Genomic DNA, 22,128 nt, shown 5'->3' with positions numbered 1-22,128 from the left:
CTGGGGATAAAATCATCAGCTGTATGCCAAGAATGCATCTCTTATCTTAGAGCTAAGTCCACAATGAAAATTTAGGGGCTGATTTCCAAGTTCTTCTTGCCCACTGACTCATATAACTGTATCAATACACTATAAGAAAGTCCAAAAAATTTGAAGGAAAAACCAGGATCACTCAGTCAATCATGTCTATTGAATGCCTAATGTAAACAGAACAAAATGATGTTGCTAAAAGAGAACTAAGCATGGTCTTTCCATACATCAAATTCTCAGTTATGTGTGATGATGTTACCCATTATTCTTCATGAATAAATGAAATCCAGTTTATCAACATATCTCATTTTAGCCAATACTTCCAGTGTCTTCATTAAACCTTTCACTAAAGCAATTAAAAACAGCAACTTCTAATTATTTGAGTTTTGCTCTTCCATCCATTGTTACCCCACCCTCTGTGGAAGGTGCCATGTTTAATTTGCCCCAAGGCATCTAGCAGAAGGAAGGAGGAGAGGGAGCCAAGTGTCTAGATAATTCATAAACTGCATTCTCAAGTCTTATATAGTTGAAAGTTGATTCTTCATTTTATTGTTTTTATTTGCCTTGTGATTGCAGGACACAGTTTCTGTTGATTTTTATATTGAGATGTTCATGTGGTTTTATTTTTTATCATTTGCATCAACTGTTATGTTTGTATTTGGTTTCCATTTTTGTTTATTTCAGTAAAGCATGCTAATGACTCAAGTTCACGAAATGCCACTCTTTCTAAGGGTAAGTTGAACATGCATGTAGATGCTTGGAATCTAATTTTACCCTCACAACACCCCGTATGCTTAGAATTCTAATTTCCATTTTACTCCATTACTCCCTGGGTGGATTCATTGAAACATTAGACTTGATCACACTGAAAACAACATGAGAATATTCCTAGTAGTAGTAGTAATATCTATTAAGCACTTACCCTGTGCAAAGCACTGTACTTAACACCCAGAAAGAATGCACAGGTGGAAATTAGACATGGTCCCAGTCCCACAGGGGCTCACAATCTAAAAATGGCCTAAGTAGGAGTGTGATGAAATGGTTTCATAGATACTAAGTCCATTGGCAAGAGAAGGTATTGCCCATAGCTTTCTGAGCTGGGTGAGCAGACCTAGCTAGTTCACCCAATTAGGGAAAGGTAGAAAGGGGCTTAGGTTGGAGCCAAGATGTTGCCTCTTGTCTTCTCTTGGTAGGTCATGATACCCAAAATGGTGTTTTTCTCTCTCATTGTCATTCTCACAACTCCAATATCCTGTCAGAGTGAGCCATATGCCTGTCTCACCACATGCCTGCTCAGGAAGCAGCCATATGCCTGTCTCACCACTTGCCTGCTCAGGAAACTTATGGATCCACTTTTAAAGTGTTTTAGGGAAGCCACTCCATGCTGCTTCTTTGACCAGTGCTTGTCATTGCTGCTGTGCAAGCAACAGATGCCAGGGCAAGATGCAGCAAGCGAGAAGCTGCAGCCCCACTAGCTTTAAACCAGTGTCATAACGACTCCAGGGCTGTGACTCCTGCCTCATCATCAGAGGATTTTCCAGGCTGTTTGGGAAAACCGGAGGTGAATGACTTCTCCCTCAAGGACCTAGGGGCTCGATGAGGGTGAAACATACCAAGACAAGGGCAGCAATGTGGAGTTCCTTTTCTTTGCCCTTTTTATTCTTCCCTTCTGTCTCCTCCTCCTTCCTACCTCATCATCAGAGGATTCTCCAGGCTCTCTGGGAAAACCAGAGGTGAATGACTTTGCCCTCAAAGGAGCTGACATGAATAAGTATCACAATCCTTATTCTCAATCCTCCCCTTTTTCCTCCCTCTACCTACTTTTCCTACCCACCCCCTCAAAGCTCCATCTCTTTACTCACCCCAAATGTGTGCCCGTATTCAAGATGGAAAGTTGGCACTCGTGTGGTAGCACCTCTTTGAAAAATAATTATATCCCTCTTTATTAGCAAAGGATCATTTTTATAGTACTGTTATACAGCTAAGGTTAGCACTGGCCCACATGTTCAGAATCTAAAAAGAATCACAGTGGATCAAACAACTGTCAGGCAGTGTGCCATTGAAAATCAGATAGGAGGCCTACTGATAAAAGCATAGTGAACTCTAAATCCTCTTTTAAAATGTCATTTTTGGTAGATTTCCATAGGAATCTGTGTTTGTGGGGAAATTATGATTATATTTACTGCAGGCAGATTCATGCTCTCTCTTAGCTTAACAATGTGGGGAGCAGTAGAAGATTACATTGGTGAATATGGTCACTGCTAATATATATTATTTGGGCCAAATCATATTTTTGTGGGCTAATGATTTTTTTCAAAGTCATATGGAAATCTTTGTTATTACAGCAGGTTCCTAAGGGTAAGTGAAGGATGGAACTAGAGAGTCAGAAAAATTCATGTCAGAATATTTCAGTAGTACTTAAAATTCTGCAAAATGACTTGATAACTGTTGGAACTTGGTAAGGACAAATATATTACTAAATTAAAAGATACTCAGATACCATCTTTCCTCTGGTAGGTGAAGGTATCAACATTTGAGAGTTCCAACTTTTGTATTTGCCATCTAGGTTATGCAGAGCATAACAAACATTTTAAAATGGGAATAAAAATATGCTTCAGGTGAATTCTGAATTAGCTTTGCCTATTTTTAAGAAAGAAAATACGACTCATTTAAATATGCTTTCAGTTCATGATTGTCCATAAACATATCCTAAAAATACCATTTTTATTGAATTGTGTTAGCTCATAAAAATTGCCATTCACAATATTGGAATCGCTGAAATAATTCTGGACTAATAGGGTAATATTAGCTTTATTAAGACCTTGGACACCGAAAATTATGAACCATTTATATGACACATTTCATAGCTATATGGGTGAGTAAAACGTAAAGTGGAGATTATATATTTACTCACAAATATGTTTTAAGAAGAGAATGATGCTTCCAAAACAGAGCCGCTTTAACTGAAAATGTCTGCTTATTTTCTTCTTATATTTTTAGCAAATTCAATCAAGCAGAGGAAACCAAAAATGCTTTTGCCTCCTGACACTTCTGGCAGCCGTTCTTCAGTTACCTTCCTCAACGGTAGCACTCTCCTGCTTGAGTGTTTTGCTGAAGGCCTGTAAGTAACTGTGGACACATTTCATCATCTTGTTAAACTAGATCCTATGAAGAAAGAGCATTTAGTGGGCACCCGTACATAATGTTTTTGAACCTGGAATCATGCTTTATGTGTTTAAACCTGCCAGTTTTATTATGGAACTTCACCTCATTATCCATCCCATAGGCAATGACATGTTGATTTGTAATGTCTTCTGTTCTCCCCTTTGGGCACAGGAGACTGCTAGTTAGTGAATGAAAAAAAAATCCCTGTGCCCCACCCATCCTCCCTGGGTAGTGATGAGAATGTTGGCCAAGTTACTCGTGTTGGTTGCTCTCTCTTAGGATGAGCTTCTGCAGAAGGAGTTTAGCTTTTGTCATTTTCCTCCCAAAGAAGCCACCTACTACTTGGCTGGATGGTGAATGGGAGAATCACTGCAACTCTGCTACTACCAATTTGCATTCTGCATCACTCCTGCCTTGTCCTAAGCTCTACTCACTTTCCACGCTGTGCGACCCCCCATGTGCAGCAGTAAAATTGAGCTCAGTTTCCTAAAGTTCTGTAACAAATAACAATAACTCCATAAATTATGCTTATTAAGCCTAGATCTGCTCACTACATCAGGAAGGAGAAGATAGATTTAAACTGATGTTGGTTTAAGTCGGGGAGGAAGGGTTAGAGAGAATTTTAACATTTCTACTCCTGTGGGCAGCCGGAGAATACTATGTGCTTTTGTGCACCATTTTGTGGCTGTGAAGGGGTTGGTGGGTCTGGGCACAAATAATAATAATAATAATGTTGGTATTTGTTAAGCGCTTACTATGTGCTCCAAAGCCCGTGCTCTTTCCAGTGAGCCACGCTGCCTCTCTAGTGGCACAGCAGTTCTACTGACCTTCCAAGGCATGCTCAAGAATGTTCAGAAGTACTGGGCACCATATCAAATAGTTCTCTTCATAACTCTAGGATCTGGGGACTTTCTGAGCACTTCTTAATTTTCTCTTTTCTTTTCCATTCGTCTTAGAATCAACAGAACTGTATCAAAAGTCTTTTGATATTTTACCACTAGCACATTCTTTTCCCTAGAATTTTAAATTTTTGTTCAGTCACCTTGAAGAAAAGCCCCATTTTGTCAGCCTGCATTTTCAACCAGATGAACCATGCCACTCAGTTATTTCAGTGTGCTTTCATTCTTGGCTTCACTACTCACTTACTGGAAACAGTTGTTGCGACACTATCAAAAATCTGTCAATCTGGCCATTAGATTTCACAAACTGCTCATTTTCTAACAGTCTAATAGGTTATTCAGCCTTCAGCATCACAAGGGGCCCACCTATGGGATCATTTGCATTTCTTTTGCTTCTTGAACTGCGTGAACTATGTTTCATCCATATCACTGTACTCTGGCATTCAAAGGCACTTGATTTTGACCCTGTTTGGTTCAAAAGCACTGATTTTGTTGTCTGAGGTTTTCCAGATTGTATGCACTGTTGAGTCTATGAAAGCAGTTGGTTTCACAAATCAGCCTTCGTGTAAGCTTCAGTTTTGTTTTTTTTTTAATCCTCATCCATTGGAGTCCCTAGGTCTCTATAGGGTATGCTTATAGATGGTTTTGGGAGGGAAAGGTTTATCGTTCAGGCCCCCTTTTTTAAAGGTGTTTCATTCATTCATCCAGTCGTATTTATTGAGTGCTTACTGTGTGCAGATCATGTACTAAACTCTTGGAAAGTACAATTGAGCAACAAATAGAGACAATCCCTGCCCAACAATGGGCTCACAGTCTAAAAGGGGGAGACAGATATCAAAACAAGTAAACAGGCATCAGTAACATCATTATAACTCTTTCCCCACCCCAAGCCTGGTTTTCTGGTGGAGGAGGAGACAGTGGCCCATTGGTTTGCTCCCTCCCCACTTCCTTTATACTCTCCATCTCTCTCTCCACTGCCACTACTGCCACTGTAGTGTTCAGGACAGGAGTTGGAGAGCCTAGGAGAGCCTTTCCGCTGGCTTTTCCTCTGATTCCCTTGAATACCTTGGGAAATGGCTAGCTGGCTGGCTGCAGGTTTCTTCCTTCCTGGGGCGGGTTGAGTGAAAGAAAGCAGACTACCGGCTCCCCCCAAATTGGAGATACATGGGTTGTCTCTGGGGAGACAAGGGGGAGTGGTATCTGTTTCCATTAAAACTGGGGGTAAATGGGCAGTCTCTGGGGAGGTGACCCTGTGTTGGAGACGCAGGACCCTGCCTGGACCCCTCTTCACTAGGAATGTCAAAATCAAGGCTTAGTAGACTTGAAAAAGGGAATAGTTGCTTGATAAAGCTGCCTCTAAAGCAGTCAATCTTGGGAAATTCTCCCAATGAGGATTATTGTCCATACTGTCTGATTAGCTTCATGGTATGATTGGAACTCTTCATTTGCAGCCCTGTGTAGTGACCGTCACCCACTAATCACCGACCCCTTCCTTTACACATCCTCCCAACTCAAGATCAACCGTCTCCCCAGCTGAGATCCTGTCTCCCGATCTGTCTTTGCTGTGTTAGGCTCCCTGCCCTACCTATCTATCTGGATTAAGATGACATTCATGTTGTAGGGATGCCCTGGCCCCCCAAAGCCAACCATTCCCTTCACTTTGGTCTCTCCAGTCCACAGGTGGCAGGGACAGGAATAGAGGGTTAGAGGCAATCGATTGCATATATTGAGCACTTGCTGTGTGCAGAGCACTGTACTAAGAGGTTGGGAGAGTACAATGTTCCCTACCCACATTGAGCTTACAGTTTAGAAGGGCAACAAACGTTATTATAAATAAATGAATTATGGATCTGTACTTAGTGCTGAGGGGCCGAGGGAGGGTGAATAAAGGAAGCAATTCCAAATGCAGGAAGGTACATTTATTTGTAATAAAGGAAAATGGACTGGGGATGGAATAAGAGATGGTGAGATAATAATAATAACAATAATGGTAATTGCTAAGCGCTTACTATGTGCCAAGCACTTTTCTAAGTGCTGGGATAGATACAAAGCTATCAGGTTGTCCAACGTGGGGCTTACAGTCTTAGTCCCTATTTTATAGAAGAGGTAACTGAGGCACAGAGAAGTTAAGTGATTTGCCCAAAGTCACACAGCTGACAAGTGGCAGAACCAGGATCTGAACCCATGACCTCTGACTCCCAAGCCTGTGCTCTTTCCACTAAGCCACACTGCTCTCTCAGTTCTTAGTGTGCAGAGATGGCATGGGGCATATGCATTTGTTTATTTGTGGATGAGGGAAGTTGGGGTTTGGGAGATACCTACTTCCCCCAAACCTGAAATGGAATGGGGTGGGGACAGGGTGGGAGAAAACAGGGATAACGTCTATCAGTGGCATTTGTTGAATGTTAACTGTGTGCCGAGTACTGTACTAAATGCTTGGGAGAGTACAATACAATACAGTTGGTAGATACATTCCCTGCCCTCAAAGACCTTACAGTTTAGTGTGGGAGACAGACATGAAAATCAGTTACTGAAAGGGGAAGTGGGAGAGTAGAGAGATATATACATCAGTACTGTGGGGCTGGGGTGAGAGGTGGAGTGAGTATTAATATGTCCTAGATAAGTGTTGTGCAAAAGGATTTCTTGCACACAGTGGCAGAAACATTTAGTATTTACACTAATGTGACATGCCCCCCCCAATCCCTCCTGCTCCCAGGAATCTTTGAATACCATCAGCTCTGCTTTTCCTCACTTGGTTTTTCCATACAACAGCAGCTGCTAATCCTGGCATAATATCTTAGACAAGTAGGAAGCTAGAGCAGGGGACACTATAGCAAAGATAAAAAGTGAAGATGTAAGAACCAAGTAATATGAACAAGAAAATGGTCCTTCTTCAATAGGAACAATACAAGCATTGTGCTCACAATGATTCCATTTAGCTGAAACCGGGAAATAGATAAGAGGGAAATTGATTTAGTAGACCAGTTTTTGTGATCTTGGAAATGATGTCATTTGTTAGTTGTTTTGCAAATTTTGATTCAAGATGTATGATTTGAGATTCTCATTTCCCAAAGTCCTACTTTGTACAATTTTCTGTCCCATTCTGTATATATCAGGGACCCATATTGGTTATGGGTAGTGAAATAAACTCTAAAAAATGCCCAGCTGCTTCTCTCTTAACACTTTACAAAAGGTGGAAAAAGAGAAGCACATTCAGTTCCAGTTCAGAAGGTACGTAAATTGTTGTTTGATTTGTGATGGTAACCATGTGCTATGTAATATCTTCTTGTTTTTATATGCTTACTGTGGTTAAGAGATAAAAACACAATATATAATAGAATAATAGGTGCCATTATCTCTTGCCAGGGTAGATTTAGAGTGTGTTTTGTTGCAATGTCAAATGTCACTATATATTTTTTTGTTATTGTTGTTGTTTTGGTTCGTACATACCTGAAAGGTTGTCATTCACTTTAGAAAAATAATGCCACATTGGTTCATTTCCCATTCCTTTTGGCAACTGCATAATTTTTTAGTGAGTTCTGTGAAATAATTAAAATATAGTTTTCATGCACCATTTAAGATATAAGCTGTCATGCACCCATAGCTGTTTATGGCTGCAGAATGTGATGGTAATTTTACTGAGACGGTTGCATGTATATGATGGAAACAGTACTAAAGGAAAATTCTCTCCCACTGCCTAGCGGATCTTCCAATAATAGGGCTGGAATCAGCTTCAAGGGATCTGATGGTACAGCCTCCTGCTTACAAGGCATTTGAATGACTAAGCCAACTGGAACCGGTGGATGACTTTCATTTTTTAAAGATCTACACCAATGGAGACTTTCAAAACCTCCCTCAGTAACCTATTTCATGTTTTTTTCACCTTGACAATCAAAAGCTCCATCATTACATGAAACTGAAAATACACCTGCCTTACTTTAAGCCCATTTCCTATTGACCATCTGTGGAGGAGGAGAAAAATTTTTCAGGGTTGATATTATTATCATTATTATTGTTCTTATATCTGTTAAGCAGTTACCCTGAGCTGAGCACTATAGAAATGCTAGGGTAGATAAAAGAAAATCAGGTCAGGCACAGTCCATGTTCCACATGAGGCTCATCATCTAAGGAGGAGGGAAAGCCAGCTATTTCAGATGAGGAAACTGAGACACAGAAAAGTCGAGTACTTGCCCAAAGTCAAGCAGCAAGCAGGTGGCAAACCGGGTTTTTGAACCCCGGTCCTCTGACTCCCAGGCCTGTGCTCATTCCAGTAGGCCATGCTGCTTCTCATAAAAACCTTTTCATTCTCATAATGGCACATAGTAAGTGCTTAACAAATACCATCTTTATTATAAAAATCTTTCAGACACTTAAAGACAGTTATTAAGCCATCGGTTCCCCTTGTTTATCCAGAGTAAGCAATCCCAGTTTATTTAACCTTTCCCCATAGGATCCATTTCCCCTTCCTTTAGTCATTCTTCTTCTTCTTCTCTGGACTTTCTCGAGTTTCCCCACATACACTGAAGGAGAGTGATCCAAATTGAACATGGATTTTAATGATATTCTATATGTTTAGCATAGAAAAAGGACTGTATTACTTTCTGGCATGTCATGTTAGGACATTCCATTACCACCTTAACTTCTTTATAATGCCACTGTGGTACTGGCTTTCCTTCAGTTTGCCATTGAGTATGATCCCGAGTTTTTTCCTCCTGTCTTTGAGTATCAATCAGTTGTATTTATTGAGTGCTTACTGTGTGTGCAGAGCACTGTACTAAGCGCTTGGGAGAGTACAGTAGAACAATGTAACAGACACATTCCCTGCCCTCAACAAATCCACAGTCTAGAAGGGGAGACAGATATTAGCATAAATAAATAAATTACAGATATGTACCTAAGAACTGTGGGGCTGGGAGGGGAGATAAAGGGAGCAAGTCAGGGTGACACAGAAGAGAATGCAAGAAAAGGAAAAGAGTGCTTAGGGTAGGCCTCCTGGAGGAGATGTGCCTTTGAAGAGGGGGAGAGTCTACATCTCTGGTGTGTTTCTATGTTTACTTATCCCTCACATGTATGCTTATGTATTTCCATCCTATTTGTTGGTATTTGTTGGTATTTGTTAAGCGCTGACTATGTGCCGAGCACTGTTCTAAGTGCTGGGGTAGACACAGGGGAATCAGGTTGTCCCACGTGGGGCTCACAGTCTTAATCCCCATTTTACAGATGAGGGAACTGAGGCACCGAGAAGTGAAGTGACTTGCCCAAAGTCACACAGCTGACAAGTGGCCGAGCTGGGATTTGAACCCATGACCTCTGACTCCAAAGCCCGTGCTTTTTCCACTGAGCCACGCTGCTTCTCTAGTTCTGCAGGATCATTTCTACAAATTATTGAGATGATTTTGAATGCCATTTTTTTCTTCTAAACTATTTGCACACCCACTCAACTTAATATCATCTGAAATTAGAATGATTAAATTCTCAATTTCTTCATCTGTAATCGATAAAGATACTGGCACTAGAGTCAATGGATTGGGCCATTACTTGATTCTATTCACTCATTCATTCAATTGTATTTACTCAGTGCTTACTGTGTGCAGTAAAGTACAATACAGAAATAAAGAGTGACAATCCCTGACCACAATGAGCTCCCAGTCTAGACAGGGGGAGACAGTCATCAATACAAATAAACAGACATCAGTATAAATAAATAAAATTGCAGATATATACATGTGCTGTGGGGTGGGGGGGAGGTGTGTGTGGAAGAGCAAAGAGAGCAATTCAGGGTGATGCAGGAGGGAGTGGGAGATGAGGAAAAGTGGCGCTTAGTCTGGGAAGGCCTCTTGGAAGAGATGTACCTTCAGTAAGCCTTTGGGGGCTGGGGGAATAATTGGCGGATTTGAGGATAGAGGGCTTTCTTAGGCCAGAGGTAGGAAGTAGGCCAGTGGTCAGCGGTGACAGGCAATATCGAGGCACAGTGAGAGGACTCTAGCTTGCCACTGTACCACTGAAAATTATCCCTTCAGGTGAATCTCAACATGTTGTTCAACAACAGTAGTTTAAGAACATACTTGCTAGTTAGTTAATGAGAGTAACTGATGGAATAAAATCAAAGACCTTACTGAAGTTCTGATAAATTACATTTAGTACCTCTTCTTTGCATCAATGACCTGTCACTGATACAATTTTCTCTACACAAAGTCATGTTGGCTGGTTCCTAATATTTTATCTTCTAGTTCAATGATTTATTCCACAATCTTCAAGCTACCGATTTTTAGTTGGCCAGTTTGTAATTAGCTGCGGCATTGCTTTTCCTTCATCATTAAAGAAAGGGTCAGAGCTTGCCCTTTTCCAATTCTCCTGTCTTCCTTGATTTCTCAAAAGTAATGTCTCAAATCTATGCAACGACACTGCCTAATCCTGTAAATTGCCTCATCTGGCTGCCTAGAGTGCTGGAGCAGTTGTAAGAGCAGAGTACATTTGGCTGCAGGGTCAGAAATATTTCATTCATTCAATTGTATTTATTGAGTGCTTACTGTGTGCAGAGTACTGTACTCAGTGCTTGGAAAGTACAGTTCAGCAATAAAGAGAGACAATCCCAGCCCAGAATGGGTTTACAGTCTAGAAGGGCGGAGACAGATATCAAAACAAGCAAATAGGCATCAATAGCAGCAATCTAAATAAATAGAATTATAGATACCTACACATCAAAACAAGTAAACAGGCATTAAAGATGTAGCTTTTCCCAGGTCACAGTATAGTATTTTTGATTTATTTTTTAATCATCAGGAGAGAATATGGCTGGCCTTGGCAAAAGTCACTAAGGGTAATCCTCAATCATTTTCTTGTCCTTTTTTTCATGAGAAACAGCTTGGCCTAGTGGAAAGAGGGTAGAACTAGGAGTCAGGAGACTTGTGTCCTAATCTCATGCTCTGCCACTTGTCTCCTGTGTGATTTTGGGCAAGCTACTTAGCTTCTCTGGGCCTCAATTTCCTTATCCATAAAATGGGGATTTAATGCCTGTTCTCCCTCCCCCATAGACTGTGAGCCCCATCTAGGATGTGTCTGTGACCGTGCCTGATCTGATTATACGGGATCTACCGGAGTGCTTGGAACATAGATAGCACTTAAAAACACCACAATTGTTATAAACTTGTCAGTAAAGCATTCTTGACCCCTCTTTTTTAATGCTAAAACAGGATTAGAGTCCTGTTTTCGCAGAGGATATGCTGACATTCTTTGAAACACATCCACTGCTTCTCCTCAGACATCCTCATTCTGCTTGTGCATCAGCCTTGTACAGTCTTGATTGCATTATGGTGTCTGAAGTGTAAAATAAATGCCATTTCCTCTTTCTAGCAAGTTAGCTAACAACAATTCCACCTCTTTTGTCACAATAACCCAACCCTTCTATTGCTCTCTAGCCGATAACCATTGTTCTAGGAGATTAGCTTTTTTCCTGAACGTCCAGCTACTTAAAATTTGAAATTCAGGGTCACGGTGGCCTAACACTGAATATGAGTCAGCAGTGCATGCTGTTATAAAGCAGGATAATAAGCAAAACTGAGAAGTAATTTTCCTGCTCTATTTAACATTCCTAAGGTCAATTTAAAAGAAAATTTTCATTTTAAATTTTCACATTGTGGAATGTTGGAGATATTCTAGACGAGCAAAATTGGTTAAAACATTGAAAATGGACACAAAGACAAGTTAAAAAGGCTGTTTATGCTGGGAAAAGAGGAGTCTTGGGAAGGGTTATTATGAAAATAATGATGATTTCCTCCTAGGATAAAGGCGATTTATGTTGGAGTAGGAAATATTTAGGTTGAATACATGGAGGAAATTCTGGGTCATGTCTTCTCTCTCTAGACTGTAAGGGTTAGTCCGCAAGATGTGTATTCTACATCTCCCGTTCAATCAGTCAATAGCATTTAATGAGTATTTACTGGAGGCAGAGCACTATACTAACCGCTTGGGAGAGTACAATATAACAATTTAACAGAGTTGGTAGACACATTCCATGCTCACAACCAACCCACATATTCAATTTCCACCAATCCTTTAGGTTCTATCTTCACGTCACTAAAACCTGCCTTTTCTTTTCCATCTAAACTGCTACTATGCTGATCCAAGCATGTATCCTATGCTGCCTTGACTACTGCTTCTGCCTCCCTCATTTACCTCTCTGTCCCCTGTCTCTGCCGTCTCCAGTCCATTCTCCACTCTCCTGCCCAGATCATTAAAAACAAAAACAAAACTCAGTCTGTGTTTACCCAGTCCTCAAAAACCTTCAGTGGATGCTCATCCACCTCTGCGTCTAACAGAAATTCCTCACCTTTGGCTTTAAGGCACTCAATCAACTCTTTCCCTTCTACATTACCTCATTGAACTTCTACTACAAACCACCCTGTACACTTCATTTTTTTGCCATCACCCTAGTCTCTGCACCTTCACTTGACTGTCCCACTGCAACCCCTCACCCATATCCTTCCTCGGGCTTGAAAGTCCCTCCTCTTTCATATTTGACAGACCACCATTCTGCCCACTTTCAAAGCCTTATTAAAATCACATCGCCTCTGGGAGGTCTTACCTGAATAAACCCTCATTTCACCTATTTGCCCTCCCTCTGTTTTGCCTATGCACTTGGATCTGTACACTCTAAGTACCTCCTCACAACACTTAGGTACATATCGCTATAGTCTCCCATTTCAGTAATTTATTTCAATGTCTGCCTCCTGCTCTAGAAAATAAGCTCCTCCTGGGTATGGATCATGTCTACCATCTCTATTGTATTGTACTCTCCCAAGCTCTTAGTAGATTACAGTGCACACAGTAAATTCTCAATAAATACCATTGTTTGATTCTCTATTGTTGGAGATTTTTTATAGTAATTATGGTATTTGTTAAGCGCTTACTATGTGCCAGGCTTGCCAAAACTTCAAAACCAGTGAGAAGTGAATTAGCTGTGGGCAGGGAATTTGTCTGTTTATTGTTATATTGTATTCTCCCAAGTGCTTGGTACAGTGCTCTGCACACAGTAAGCACTCAATAAATATGATTGAATGAATGAACTGTATGTGTTCGCCTATGTGTGGCTGTGTTAGAAAGACATGTAAGTAGAGTATATACAGATTTTGCAAAACATTTTATGCACCAAAGTGTTTAGATGTGCAAGGCTTGGCTTCATAGCAAGCAACATGAGTCCATTCATGTACAGGTGTAACAATGCAAGCAGGAAATAAAGGATGGGATAGTTAGCCCTTTAAAACCCTTTCCCACACTAAATGATTCTTTGATAGGTCATTTTGGTGGAATCTCCATTTAAAGCATTTTGTCATAGTGCAACAATTCTCTCTTGGTGTGCCATCCCCCACCCCCACCCTGGACCATTCTCTCTTTCTCTGGCACCATACCTAATGAAGATGATGATGATGATAATGATAATAGTATTTATTAAGGAATTACTCTGTGCCAAACCCTGAGATAAGTTTTGGGGAGTACAAGATGATATCTTCCCAGGGCCTGGCATCCCCAGCCCATCTTAAATGACTGATTTTGCACTCCTCACTTTAGCTGCATTTGTAACCTCCATTCCTGCCTTTTGGAGCATGCTGTTTCTGATCAACATCTGCCTCCAGGGCTGGGTGGTCATACCTAGGTAATCCATGGGGTGGAGACTGACAGAAGTTTTTCCCTAGACAATAGGACTTGTTATTAATACTTTATGCTTTATGTCCTTTAGTCTACTGTTAAAGCAATTTTAATTGCTCACAAGGTGATTTTATGACTATGTAGGTCACATTATCTTATGTGCCTTTCTTGTTTTGGGTTTTTTAGGCCAACTCCACAGATAACCTGGAAAAAGTTGGATGGAAATTTGCCCAAGGACAGGGAAGCAAAAGAAAATTTTGGAAAGACCTTGAAGATAGAACAAGTGTCTAATACGGATGAAGGAACTTATCTCTGCTCAGCAAGCAATTTTATGGGATCAGCTAAACATGAATTTCATGTTACTGTGGAAGGTGCTATCTCCATTCAAACAGACTTCTAATTCTTTAGAATGATAAATTAGAATAAGCAAAGGGTGGGAAGTGAAATATTTGGACAAATTTGTAGTGATGACCTTCTTTCAATTGAGGGCCATAGTCAAAGCAAGTTAGGCATGTTTGGGAGTATATTAGCTCTTTCAAGGCATTCAACATTAAGTTGTCATTTGATAAACTGATGCTTTTGTGCTAATTGATACCTTGAGACCTGAAAGAGTTAATATACCTCACAGGACACCAAATAACAGAGAAGCTGTCTCACTTAGTTCAGAGAATCTGACCCACTATCTCTATATTGAAAGTTTTAGTGTCAAAAGGCTTGGTATGTTAAAGAAAAAAAAATATCACAAAGCACACCATCTGATCTCACAGTTAGGTTGACTTCTCCAGATTGTTTCTTTTTTGTCTATTGGATAGAGGACTACAGAGTACTGGTATGTTTGTTAAGGGGGAAAGGGAACATCAGGTCCTCTAGAAATGTCAACAGAACTTCCCAGATTCACTTTCTAAGGCTAGCTCCTATATTTAGGAATTTATCCCCAACCCCCAATTTTGCTGCGAAACTCAGAACTCCAAGTTGCCCAGTCTGGGATTATTTTTTTTTAAACACATGAGAAAAGCACTGGGACTTAAAGAAAAAACATTACCCAACCCTTTGGTCCCATATAGGAAATGAGCTAAATTACTGCAAGGTAACATTATTATCATTTTTATAAGTGGTATTATACAAGCTGCCACCAGCAAAAGGAGAACTAGAAGCATGAAATATGACAAAAATGGCTCATCCGGGTCTCTAACTAAACCAAAATGGCCAAACAATTTGGGTTCCAATTGAAACTAGGAAAATATTTTTGTTTTTCTATAAAATTAAAACATTCATATAAATTAATATTTTATAGATAGATGCTTTTCTGTTTGGAGTTTGAAGAATTAAAGATAAATTACCTAAACAGTAATGTTTCCCATAATAATGCTGACATTATTCACATCACCATATTTCTGCCAGATAGGAAAGTAAAAGAATGGTTTTAGAAGCAAAACAATGCTGAGAGCATGTTTATCCCTGATACTAACAAATTACGATCCTCTATACAAAACAGCACATTCTGTATTAAAATCAACATCTGCTTATATCCAAATATTCTTCTTAACTTAAGCCTCGACTTTATGGAGGAATCCAGAGAGGAGGAAGAGCTTCCAAAAACTGTTTTCCCTGAATTTCATATAAATTATTTGATAACCAGATGAAATGATTTTACTTTTTCCTACCCCAGCCCCAAAGAACAAAGACCTTTTTTCCAAATTTATAATTTTTTTTTTACACAGCACAGACACACACACACACACACACACACACGGAATGGATAATTGTGAGCTGCTACTGTATTCTCAGTTGCTGACTCTTAGAAATCCTTCCAGATGGCCTGTAACGTCTCTACAGAAGCTGCATATTTTAACAATCTGGCCACGGTTTTCTTGACTCCAAAATTGAAATGCAGGATTGAAAAAAAAAAAAGAAAATACGAGGAATGAAAAATTAAGCAATTCAAAATGTTGTCAGTGAGAGTCTACAGGAACATAGGCTTCCTAAACAAATTATCGTTTCTATTCACAAAACAACTATTAGCTCTATTGAGATGTAAATAATGTTTTTACAAGAACCATTAAATCCTTTTTCCCTGTGAATAGTTACTATAGGTGTCTTCTGGCTATATATATCAGGAATCTTTTCTATGCTTGCAAGTGAAAGCTAAATCAAACTAAAAAGCCTTGATTTCTAAAGTCTTGAAGCTCTAAATATCACCTTCATCAATCATATGGGGTGATTCACTCACACTCTCTCTAATTCTCCTTCCTGTCTCTTCTCTATCCTTTTCTTTCCTTGTTTAAGAGGACCACATAAGTGAGTCCAGAATTAAACATATGAGCAAGAACAAATCTTGTTGTCTATTTTGATTGTCCAATCCATTTCCCTTGATACCTATTGTGATTAAATCAGAACCTGGCTTGAATTCTCTTTCTTATCTATGATTTCCCATTCTTAAATGCTTAGCAGCATTTTTGAGCTATTCAATTTGGCTAGTCCCATTGAGCAACCAAAAAAAATCTCAGAAAATTTTCCATAAAGCACATGCCAATTGTTTAGTTGTTCATAATGTGACACACACTGTTTTAGTATGGAATAACTTTTGCCACTGAGGTATATTCTGGGACACTAAAATGATCATAAAGTCAGAGGCTTTTTTTATGTAGAATTAAAATGAAACTTTGACTCTGATCAATTCAGTTATCTATCTAAAATTAAAATGACCAACCTTTGAAAAAATAGTTTCCATTTTTAATCAGTAAAACAAATAATTCTTAGCACTATTTCTGATCCTGAATCCAGAAAATTAGGAAATACTTATTTTAATGTCATCCTCAAGAATTCCATGCAACCATGCTTTGAGAATTCCAAGTGCTTTTTTGAGAAAATAAAAAGAAGTCTAATATCCATGTGACATATACCCATCAAAAAAATTTCCCTGGACAGGAATAAAAATAAAATAATAGAAACAAGGTGTAAATTCCACAAAAGTCAAATTCAGTCTTCCATTTACAATATCTCAGAAGGTGGAGTTTCAGCAGAGGAGAAAGAGACAAGAGAAGCACAAGAGTGTTAAAGTGTTAGAGAAAATATATAGACAATTAGAGGGGGACTTCATTTTGTGGAGTTTCCTAGACAGTGAAACCCTGAGGAGTTATGGGCAAAATGTAGGCAGCATTAGAGCATACCTATAAAACCAAAAGAAAGGGTCAGCGAGTATGTCTTGGTATAGCTGGTTCACAATCTAATCCATTCCAGATCTCAAATCCCCCTGGTCATCTTAGTGCTTATACAGTACTCAGGTTAACAATAAACATTTGGGAAATGTCTGGATTTGATGCATTCATTTACCTCTTCTAGGGTAGGAGGCTGTTTATTGGGTTTCTGTATTTTGTTGTGGGTATTCTAGTGAATGAAAAATGAAACTAAGTCAGCTAGTGATGGATTTTGAAAGAGAAAATAGTTGAAAATGTCTGTTGTGATTGATCTCAATTAAGAACTCATGCAAATTTGCTCAAACGTAGTGCAGTTTTGGAGTGAGAAGCGATTGAATTTTAGTAAAATATTAAGTACCATAAGCACCAGGATTAAAATTGTTGGCCAGATATAGAAGTTGTTCTCTGGACTATTCCATTTCAGTCATTATTCTGCAAACTACCTGCTTAAAGGTACAACAAAAAAAAGACCTTGCACATTTAACAACTCAAGAGTTACATTCCCACCCTTTCAAAGTGATTACAAAGGGAATTTTCATGTTCAGACTTGATCAGCTTTTGTTTGCTATTTCACCACCTTTTTATTGGTAAATCTCTAAGGGGACTTTATTTTTTTTCAAACCCATAACCAATCATAAGAAGGACAATTTTATTTTTTATTATTTTTTAATACATCTCAGGCATCATGTGGTGATTTTTTTTTCCCATTTGACTTTTTTGATTAATCCCCTTCTGACAAATCCAAGAGTACACATCTTGGGAAATAACTATAACTTATAACACTGGGGTCAAACTCTGTCTAGGGTTTTGAGCAATTTCCAACAATCTAAAATCATCCAAGGGCACAGTTGAGCCTACCTTCCTTTATTCTATCCTGACACAATAATGTATCCAAGGTGACAAAACATAAAAGTAACTTTGGCACCGAAAGAAGAATATGTTTCATTTTGTCTATCAGGAAGCAGCTCCTAGAAATGCTGCATTGTGTCTGAGGGGGTTGGATTGCACAAATTTTCCAAGTTATTTTGAGAGCTTGAAGTTAGATCCCGGTTTTAGTTCGGGTCCAAAACATCTGTGGGGCTAGTGGTTTCTGAAAATTCATGGAATGAGGCTGATTCCTGTTCCTGGGGTGGGGGTGGTAAGTCTGCCAGCACATATTTAGCAAGAAGGAGAATTCTCCTCCTTTACTGGAGGAGAATAGCCCTAAAGAGGGGATAGCTGGTGCATGCCAGCAGCAGGGCCCGCAGCCATATGTGACCAGAAATTCTCCTGGTCATGTTGTGGCTGCCAGGATGCTTTCTGGCCAAGGTTTGCCTGCCCTCTGCCAAGAGTCTCATTGGCTATCTACAGCTGTTAAGCCATCCTCTACTCCACAGAGGAGGCAGAGGATGTGCCTTCTCCAGGGTGAAGTGGGGAATTAGAGTAAAAAGCAAGATATAAGTTGTTTATTGAAAACCATTTATAGAATTGTTTATCATTTTTAAGGAAGTTATGAACATTTAAATCCTAAAGCATTTGTCAGATTTGTTGGCCTTCCAGATTTATTAATAACATAAGAACATAAGAAATGCCATTACTAGGTCAGACCAATGGTCCATCCAGCCCAGTATTCTGTCTCCAACAGTGACACCAAAGGATGATTGGAAGAACACTCAACTTGAGAGTAAGATATAAGCTTGTATAATACATTCATATCAATCTGACCTTCTGACTCATCCTATCCTGTTTCTCTCTTTTTTAGAAACGATATTTCAAAAGTTATGATCATATAAAATCCTTTTTTTCTATGAGCAATTTAAATTGATTTTAAAGACCTCAAAAAATGTTGAAACAATGATCGCTTTACGCTTACCTCTCAAAAAAAAAAATCAACTACCAGTAAAAAAAAACACTTTCCTGAATACTTGATAGAGTTCTCCATCTGCTGGAATAGAGTCAAATTGCAGGGCTTGGAATTTGTGGCTTCTCTTGGACAGAATTTGCTAACACGATTTTGTTCATTACAATGACAGAGCCCCCTCGCTGGACACAAAAACCTAAAAGCGGTGTGTATAGTATTGGGAGCAATGCCATCTTGCGATGTGAAGCTTCTGGCAATCCTCGGCCTGAAATCAAGTGGAAAAGGAATGGCTTACCTGTGAATAGTGAGTAACAATTAATGGTAGTTTGTCCTGGGCAATATGTATCTGATGCTTTTGGTTTCCTTTATTGAACTTGTTTCAACCTCCTGGTCTCAGGCAAGAAGCGTCCTGAGACACCAGATGTGTCTGATAATGTATAGCAAAGACATAAATACAATTTATCTTCAAAACTAAATGTGTCCTGTAGATGCCCCCCCAACCAGTAACAATTTGTTCCCTATTGACTCTGGGGGAAAATTAAAAAAAAGAACCAAAAAACTGGCAGTAGTGAATTTTCCTTTAAGATAAATATCACTATGAATATTCAGTAAAACTTTAATTGAATCACAAAGCAGCCAACCTACTAATTTTGAAAAAGAATAAACAGAATTCATGGCAAATTCCTAAACTACATTTTAGATGATAATTTCAACTTCCTTTCTCATCAAACTTTTCATCCGAATATATCTCAATTTCCCCATCTATAAAATAATAATTATTATTATTACTAATTATTATTATGATGATATTTGTTAAGCACTTACTATGTGCCAGGCACTGTATTAAGCACTGGGGCAGATACAAGCAAATCGGGTTGGATGCAGTCCCTGTCCCTCATGGGGCTCAGTGTTAGTCCCCATTTTACAGATGAGGTAACTGAGGCCCAGAGAAGTGAAGTGGCTTTTCCAAGGTCACACAGCAGAAAAGTGCAGAGCCAGAATTAGAACCCATGACCTTCTGACTCCTAGGCCTGTGCTCTATCCACTATGCCATGCTCCTTCTTTAGTAAAATGTTAGTTTATACTGGTTTTCCATCCCATTAGATTCTGAGCCCTATGGGTGAGAAGGTCTGTGTCTGATCTGATTTTACTACATTTAGCCCAGCACGTGACGCATAATAAGTGCTTAACAAACATCATTATTATTATTTCTCAGCCACTGCCCTGCTTTTCCTTTTGCGAAATTGCAAATTTAATCAGCAAATTGATCAAAGACCAATATTAGTGGAATATTTGGTGGAGGAAAAAGTGACAATTTCTAGCTAAAATAACATTTGCCGATTACCAGTAAATATCTCATAGATTCAACAGAACCCCTTTATAAATCAGATAGCATACCATGGAATCACCCAATCAATCAATCAGTGGCATTTGAGTTCTTACTGCGTGCAGAGCACTGTACTAAGCCCTTGGGGGAGAGAGTACAATACTATTGGTAGATATAATCCCTGCACACAGGAAATTTACAACCCAACGCACCTAAAGAGCCAGGCATGTTTTGTTATACCGACTCTTCAGGAGAAGTGCAAGGAAGAACATTAAACCCTCTATACAGTGTCTGTAGACCTTACAAGAACATTCAACACCATCTGTAGACCTGGTCTCTAGCAGCCACTGAAAAATTTTAGCTGCTCTATAGTTTATCAAGTGGATAGCAACTGCAACAGGGCAGCATAGTGAAATTTGTACATGCACAAGCTACAGAAGGTGTTGTCAATCATTAAGACTGTGAGCCCCATGTAGATTACCTTGTGTCTACCCCAGCGCTTAGAACAGTGTCAAGCACTTAACAAATACCATCATTATTATTACCCCAGTGCCTAGTACAGTGCCTGGCCCATAGTAAGCACTTAACGAATACCATTAGAGAAAAAAATGCACGCCCTCATACTAAGTTTTCTTCAGCACAATTTGGGGGAATATTCTCGAGGAATTGATTACAGGATATACTAGGTATAGAGCTGTGTTTTAGGTTGGAAGATGATGCTATTGATGCTGAGATCTTTATCAGTGTGCCGGTTAGGTATGCTGATAAATAAATGGTGGCATTTGTTAAGTGCTTACTATGTGTAAAGCACTGTTCTAAGCACTGAGGGATACAAGGTGATCAGGTGGTCCCACGTGGGGCTCACAGTCTTCATCCCCATTTTACAGATGAGATAACTGAGGCACAGAGAAGTGAAGTGACTTGCCCAAGGTCACACAGCAGACAAGTGGCAGAGCTGGGATTAGAACCCACATCGTCTGACTCTCAAGCCCATGCTTTTTCCACTATGTCACACTGCTTCTGCTAATCAGGTTGGACACAGTCCATGTCCCATATGGGGCTCACAGTCTTAATCCCTTAATGCTTAGTACAGTGCTCTGCACATAGTAAGCACTCAATAAATACTATTGAATGAAATGAATGAATGAATGAATCCCCATTTTACAGATAAGGTAACTGAGGCACAGAGAAGTTAAGTTATTTGCCCAGGGTCACATGGCAGAACATGGCAGAACTGGGATTAAAACCTAGGTCCCAGAACCCCAGAGAAGTGAAGTGACTTACTTGCCCAAGGTCACACAGCAAACAAGTGGCAAATCCGGGATTAGAACCCAGGTCCTTCAGACTCCTAGGCCCATGCTCTCTCCACTAGACCATGCTGCTCCTCTATTTCATATTACTTCTCTAGTTGATTTGTAAATATATTGTGTAACTTTCTCATTTGGAAATTATTTAATCCTTTTCAGAAGAAAATCTTGTCTCCAGTGGTCAAATCTTTCCAAGAGAGATTAGTCTTGTCAACTTACAACTTGATCAGAGTGCTGTGTATCAGTGTGAAGCCTCAAACAAGCACGGCACCATTCTGGCCAATGCCAATGTTGATGTTTTAGGTAAGTCTCAATTCTCTCTGAAAACGGATTAATGACTCTGGGTTTAGAGTACCCTAGTGTTAGATCCATTGGAAATCCAAACTCTGAAAGTCTTTTCTAATATCCATTAATCAAAGTTGGGTTTCTATTTTGCTGTGCCATAAAAAGTCCCGCAATGCAGTGAGACCCTACTTAGGGGAGAGAGCAAGTTGTGCATAGAGGAAAATGCCACTCCCGTTGAATAGTCCCTCTTCCAGTCTAGTAGGCATAATTCTGAAGGTTGTGCATTCTCTTGTCTTGTGCATATCTCTAGACTGGCGCATCCAATTTTATACTGGGCAGTTTGGTTTTCAGCCGGCCTCTTCCCTGACTCCTTCTGATGTGATCCTGGATGCTTTTGTGTCTGGTTTTGTGGGATTTATTTGGTCACAAGCTC

At 39.6% G+C, this 22,128-nt stretch overlaps 1 protein-coding gene across 8 annotated transcripts in view; it reads left to right on the top strand.

The window, feature by feature from the left end:
* Positions 1-22,128, top strand: part of CHL1 (cell adhesion molecule L1 like) — a 217,245-nt gene that overhangs the window by 141,227 nt on the left and 53,890 nt on the right. For 7 of the 8 annotated variants that reach the window (XM_029050965.2, XM_029050963.2, XM_029050958.2 and 4 more), the window contains 5 exons: positions 715-762; positions 3,031-3,151; positions 13,926-14,110; positions 18,949-19,080; positions 21,570-21,713. In XM_029050965.2, coding sequence (XP_028906798.1) covers positions 715-762; positions 3,031-3,151; positions 13,926-14,110; positions 18,949-19,080; positions 21,570-21,713 — 630 coding nt within the window. The remainder of the gene's footprint in view (positions 1-714; positions 763-3,030; positions 3,152-13,925; positions 14,111-18,948; positions 19,081-21,569; positions 21,714-22,128) is intronic. The other variant, XM_029050964.2, reaches the window with a different exon arrangement.

This window comes from Ornithorhynchus anatinus, chromosome X1, assembly GCF_004115215.2.
Source record: "Ornithorhynchus anatinus isolate Pmale09 chromosome X1, mOrnAna1.pri.v4, whole genome shotgun sequence".
NCBI classification, from domain to species: Eukaryota; Metazoa; Chordata; class Mammalia; order Monotremata; family Ornithorhynchidae; genus Ornithorhynchus; species Ornithorhynchus anatinus.
Note: the sequence above shows the minus strand (reverse complement) of the source record. Positions and strands in the feature narration are given on the sequence as shown.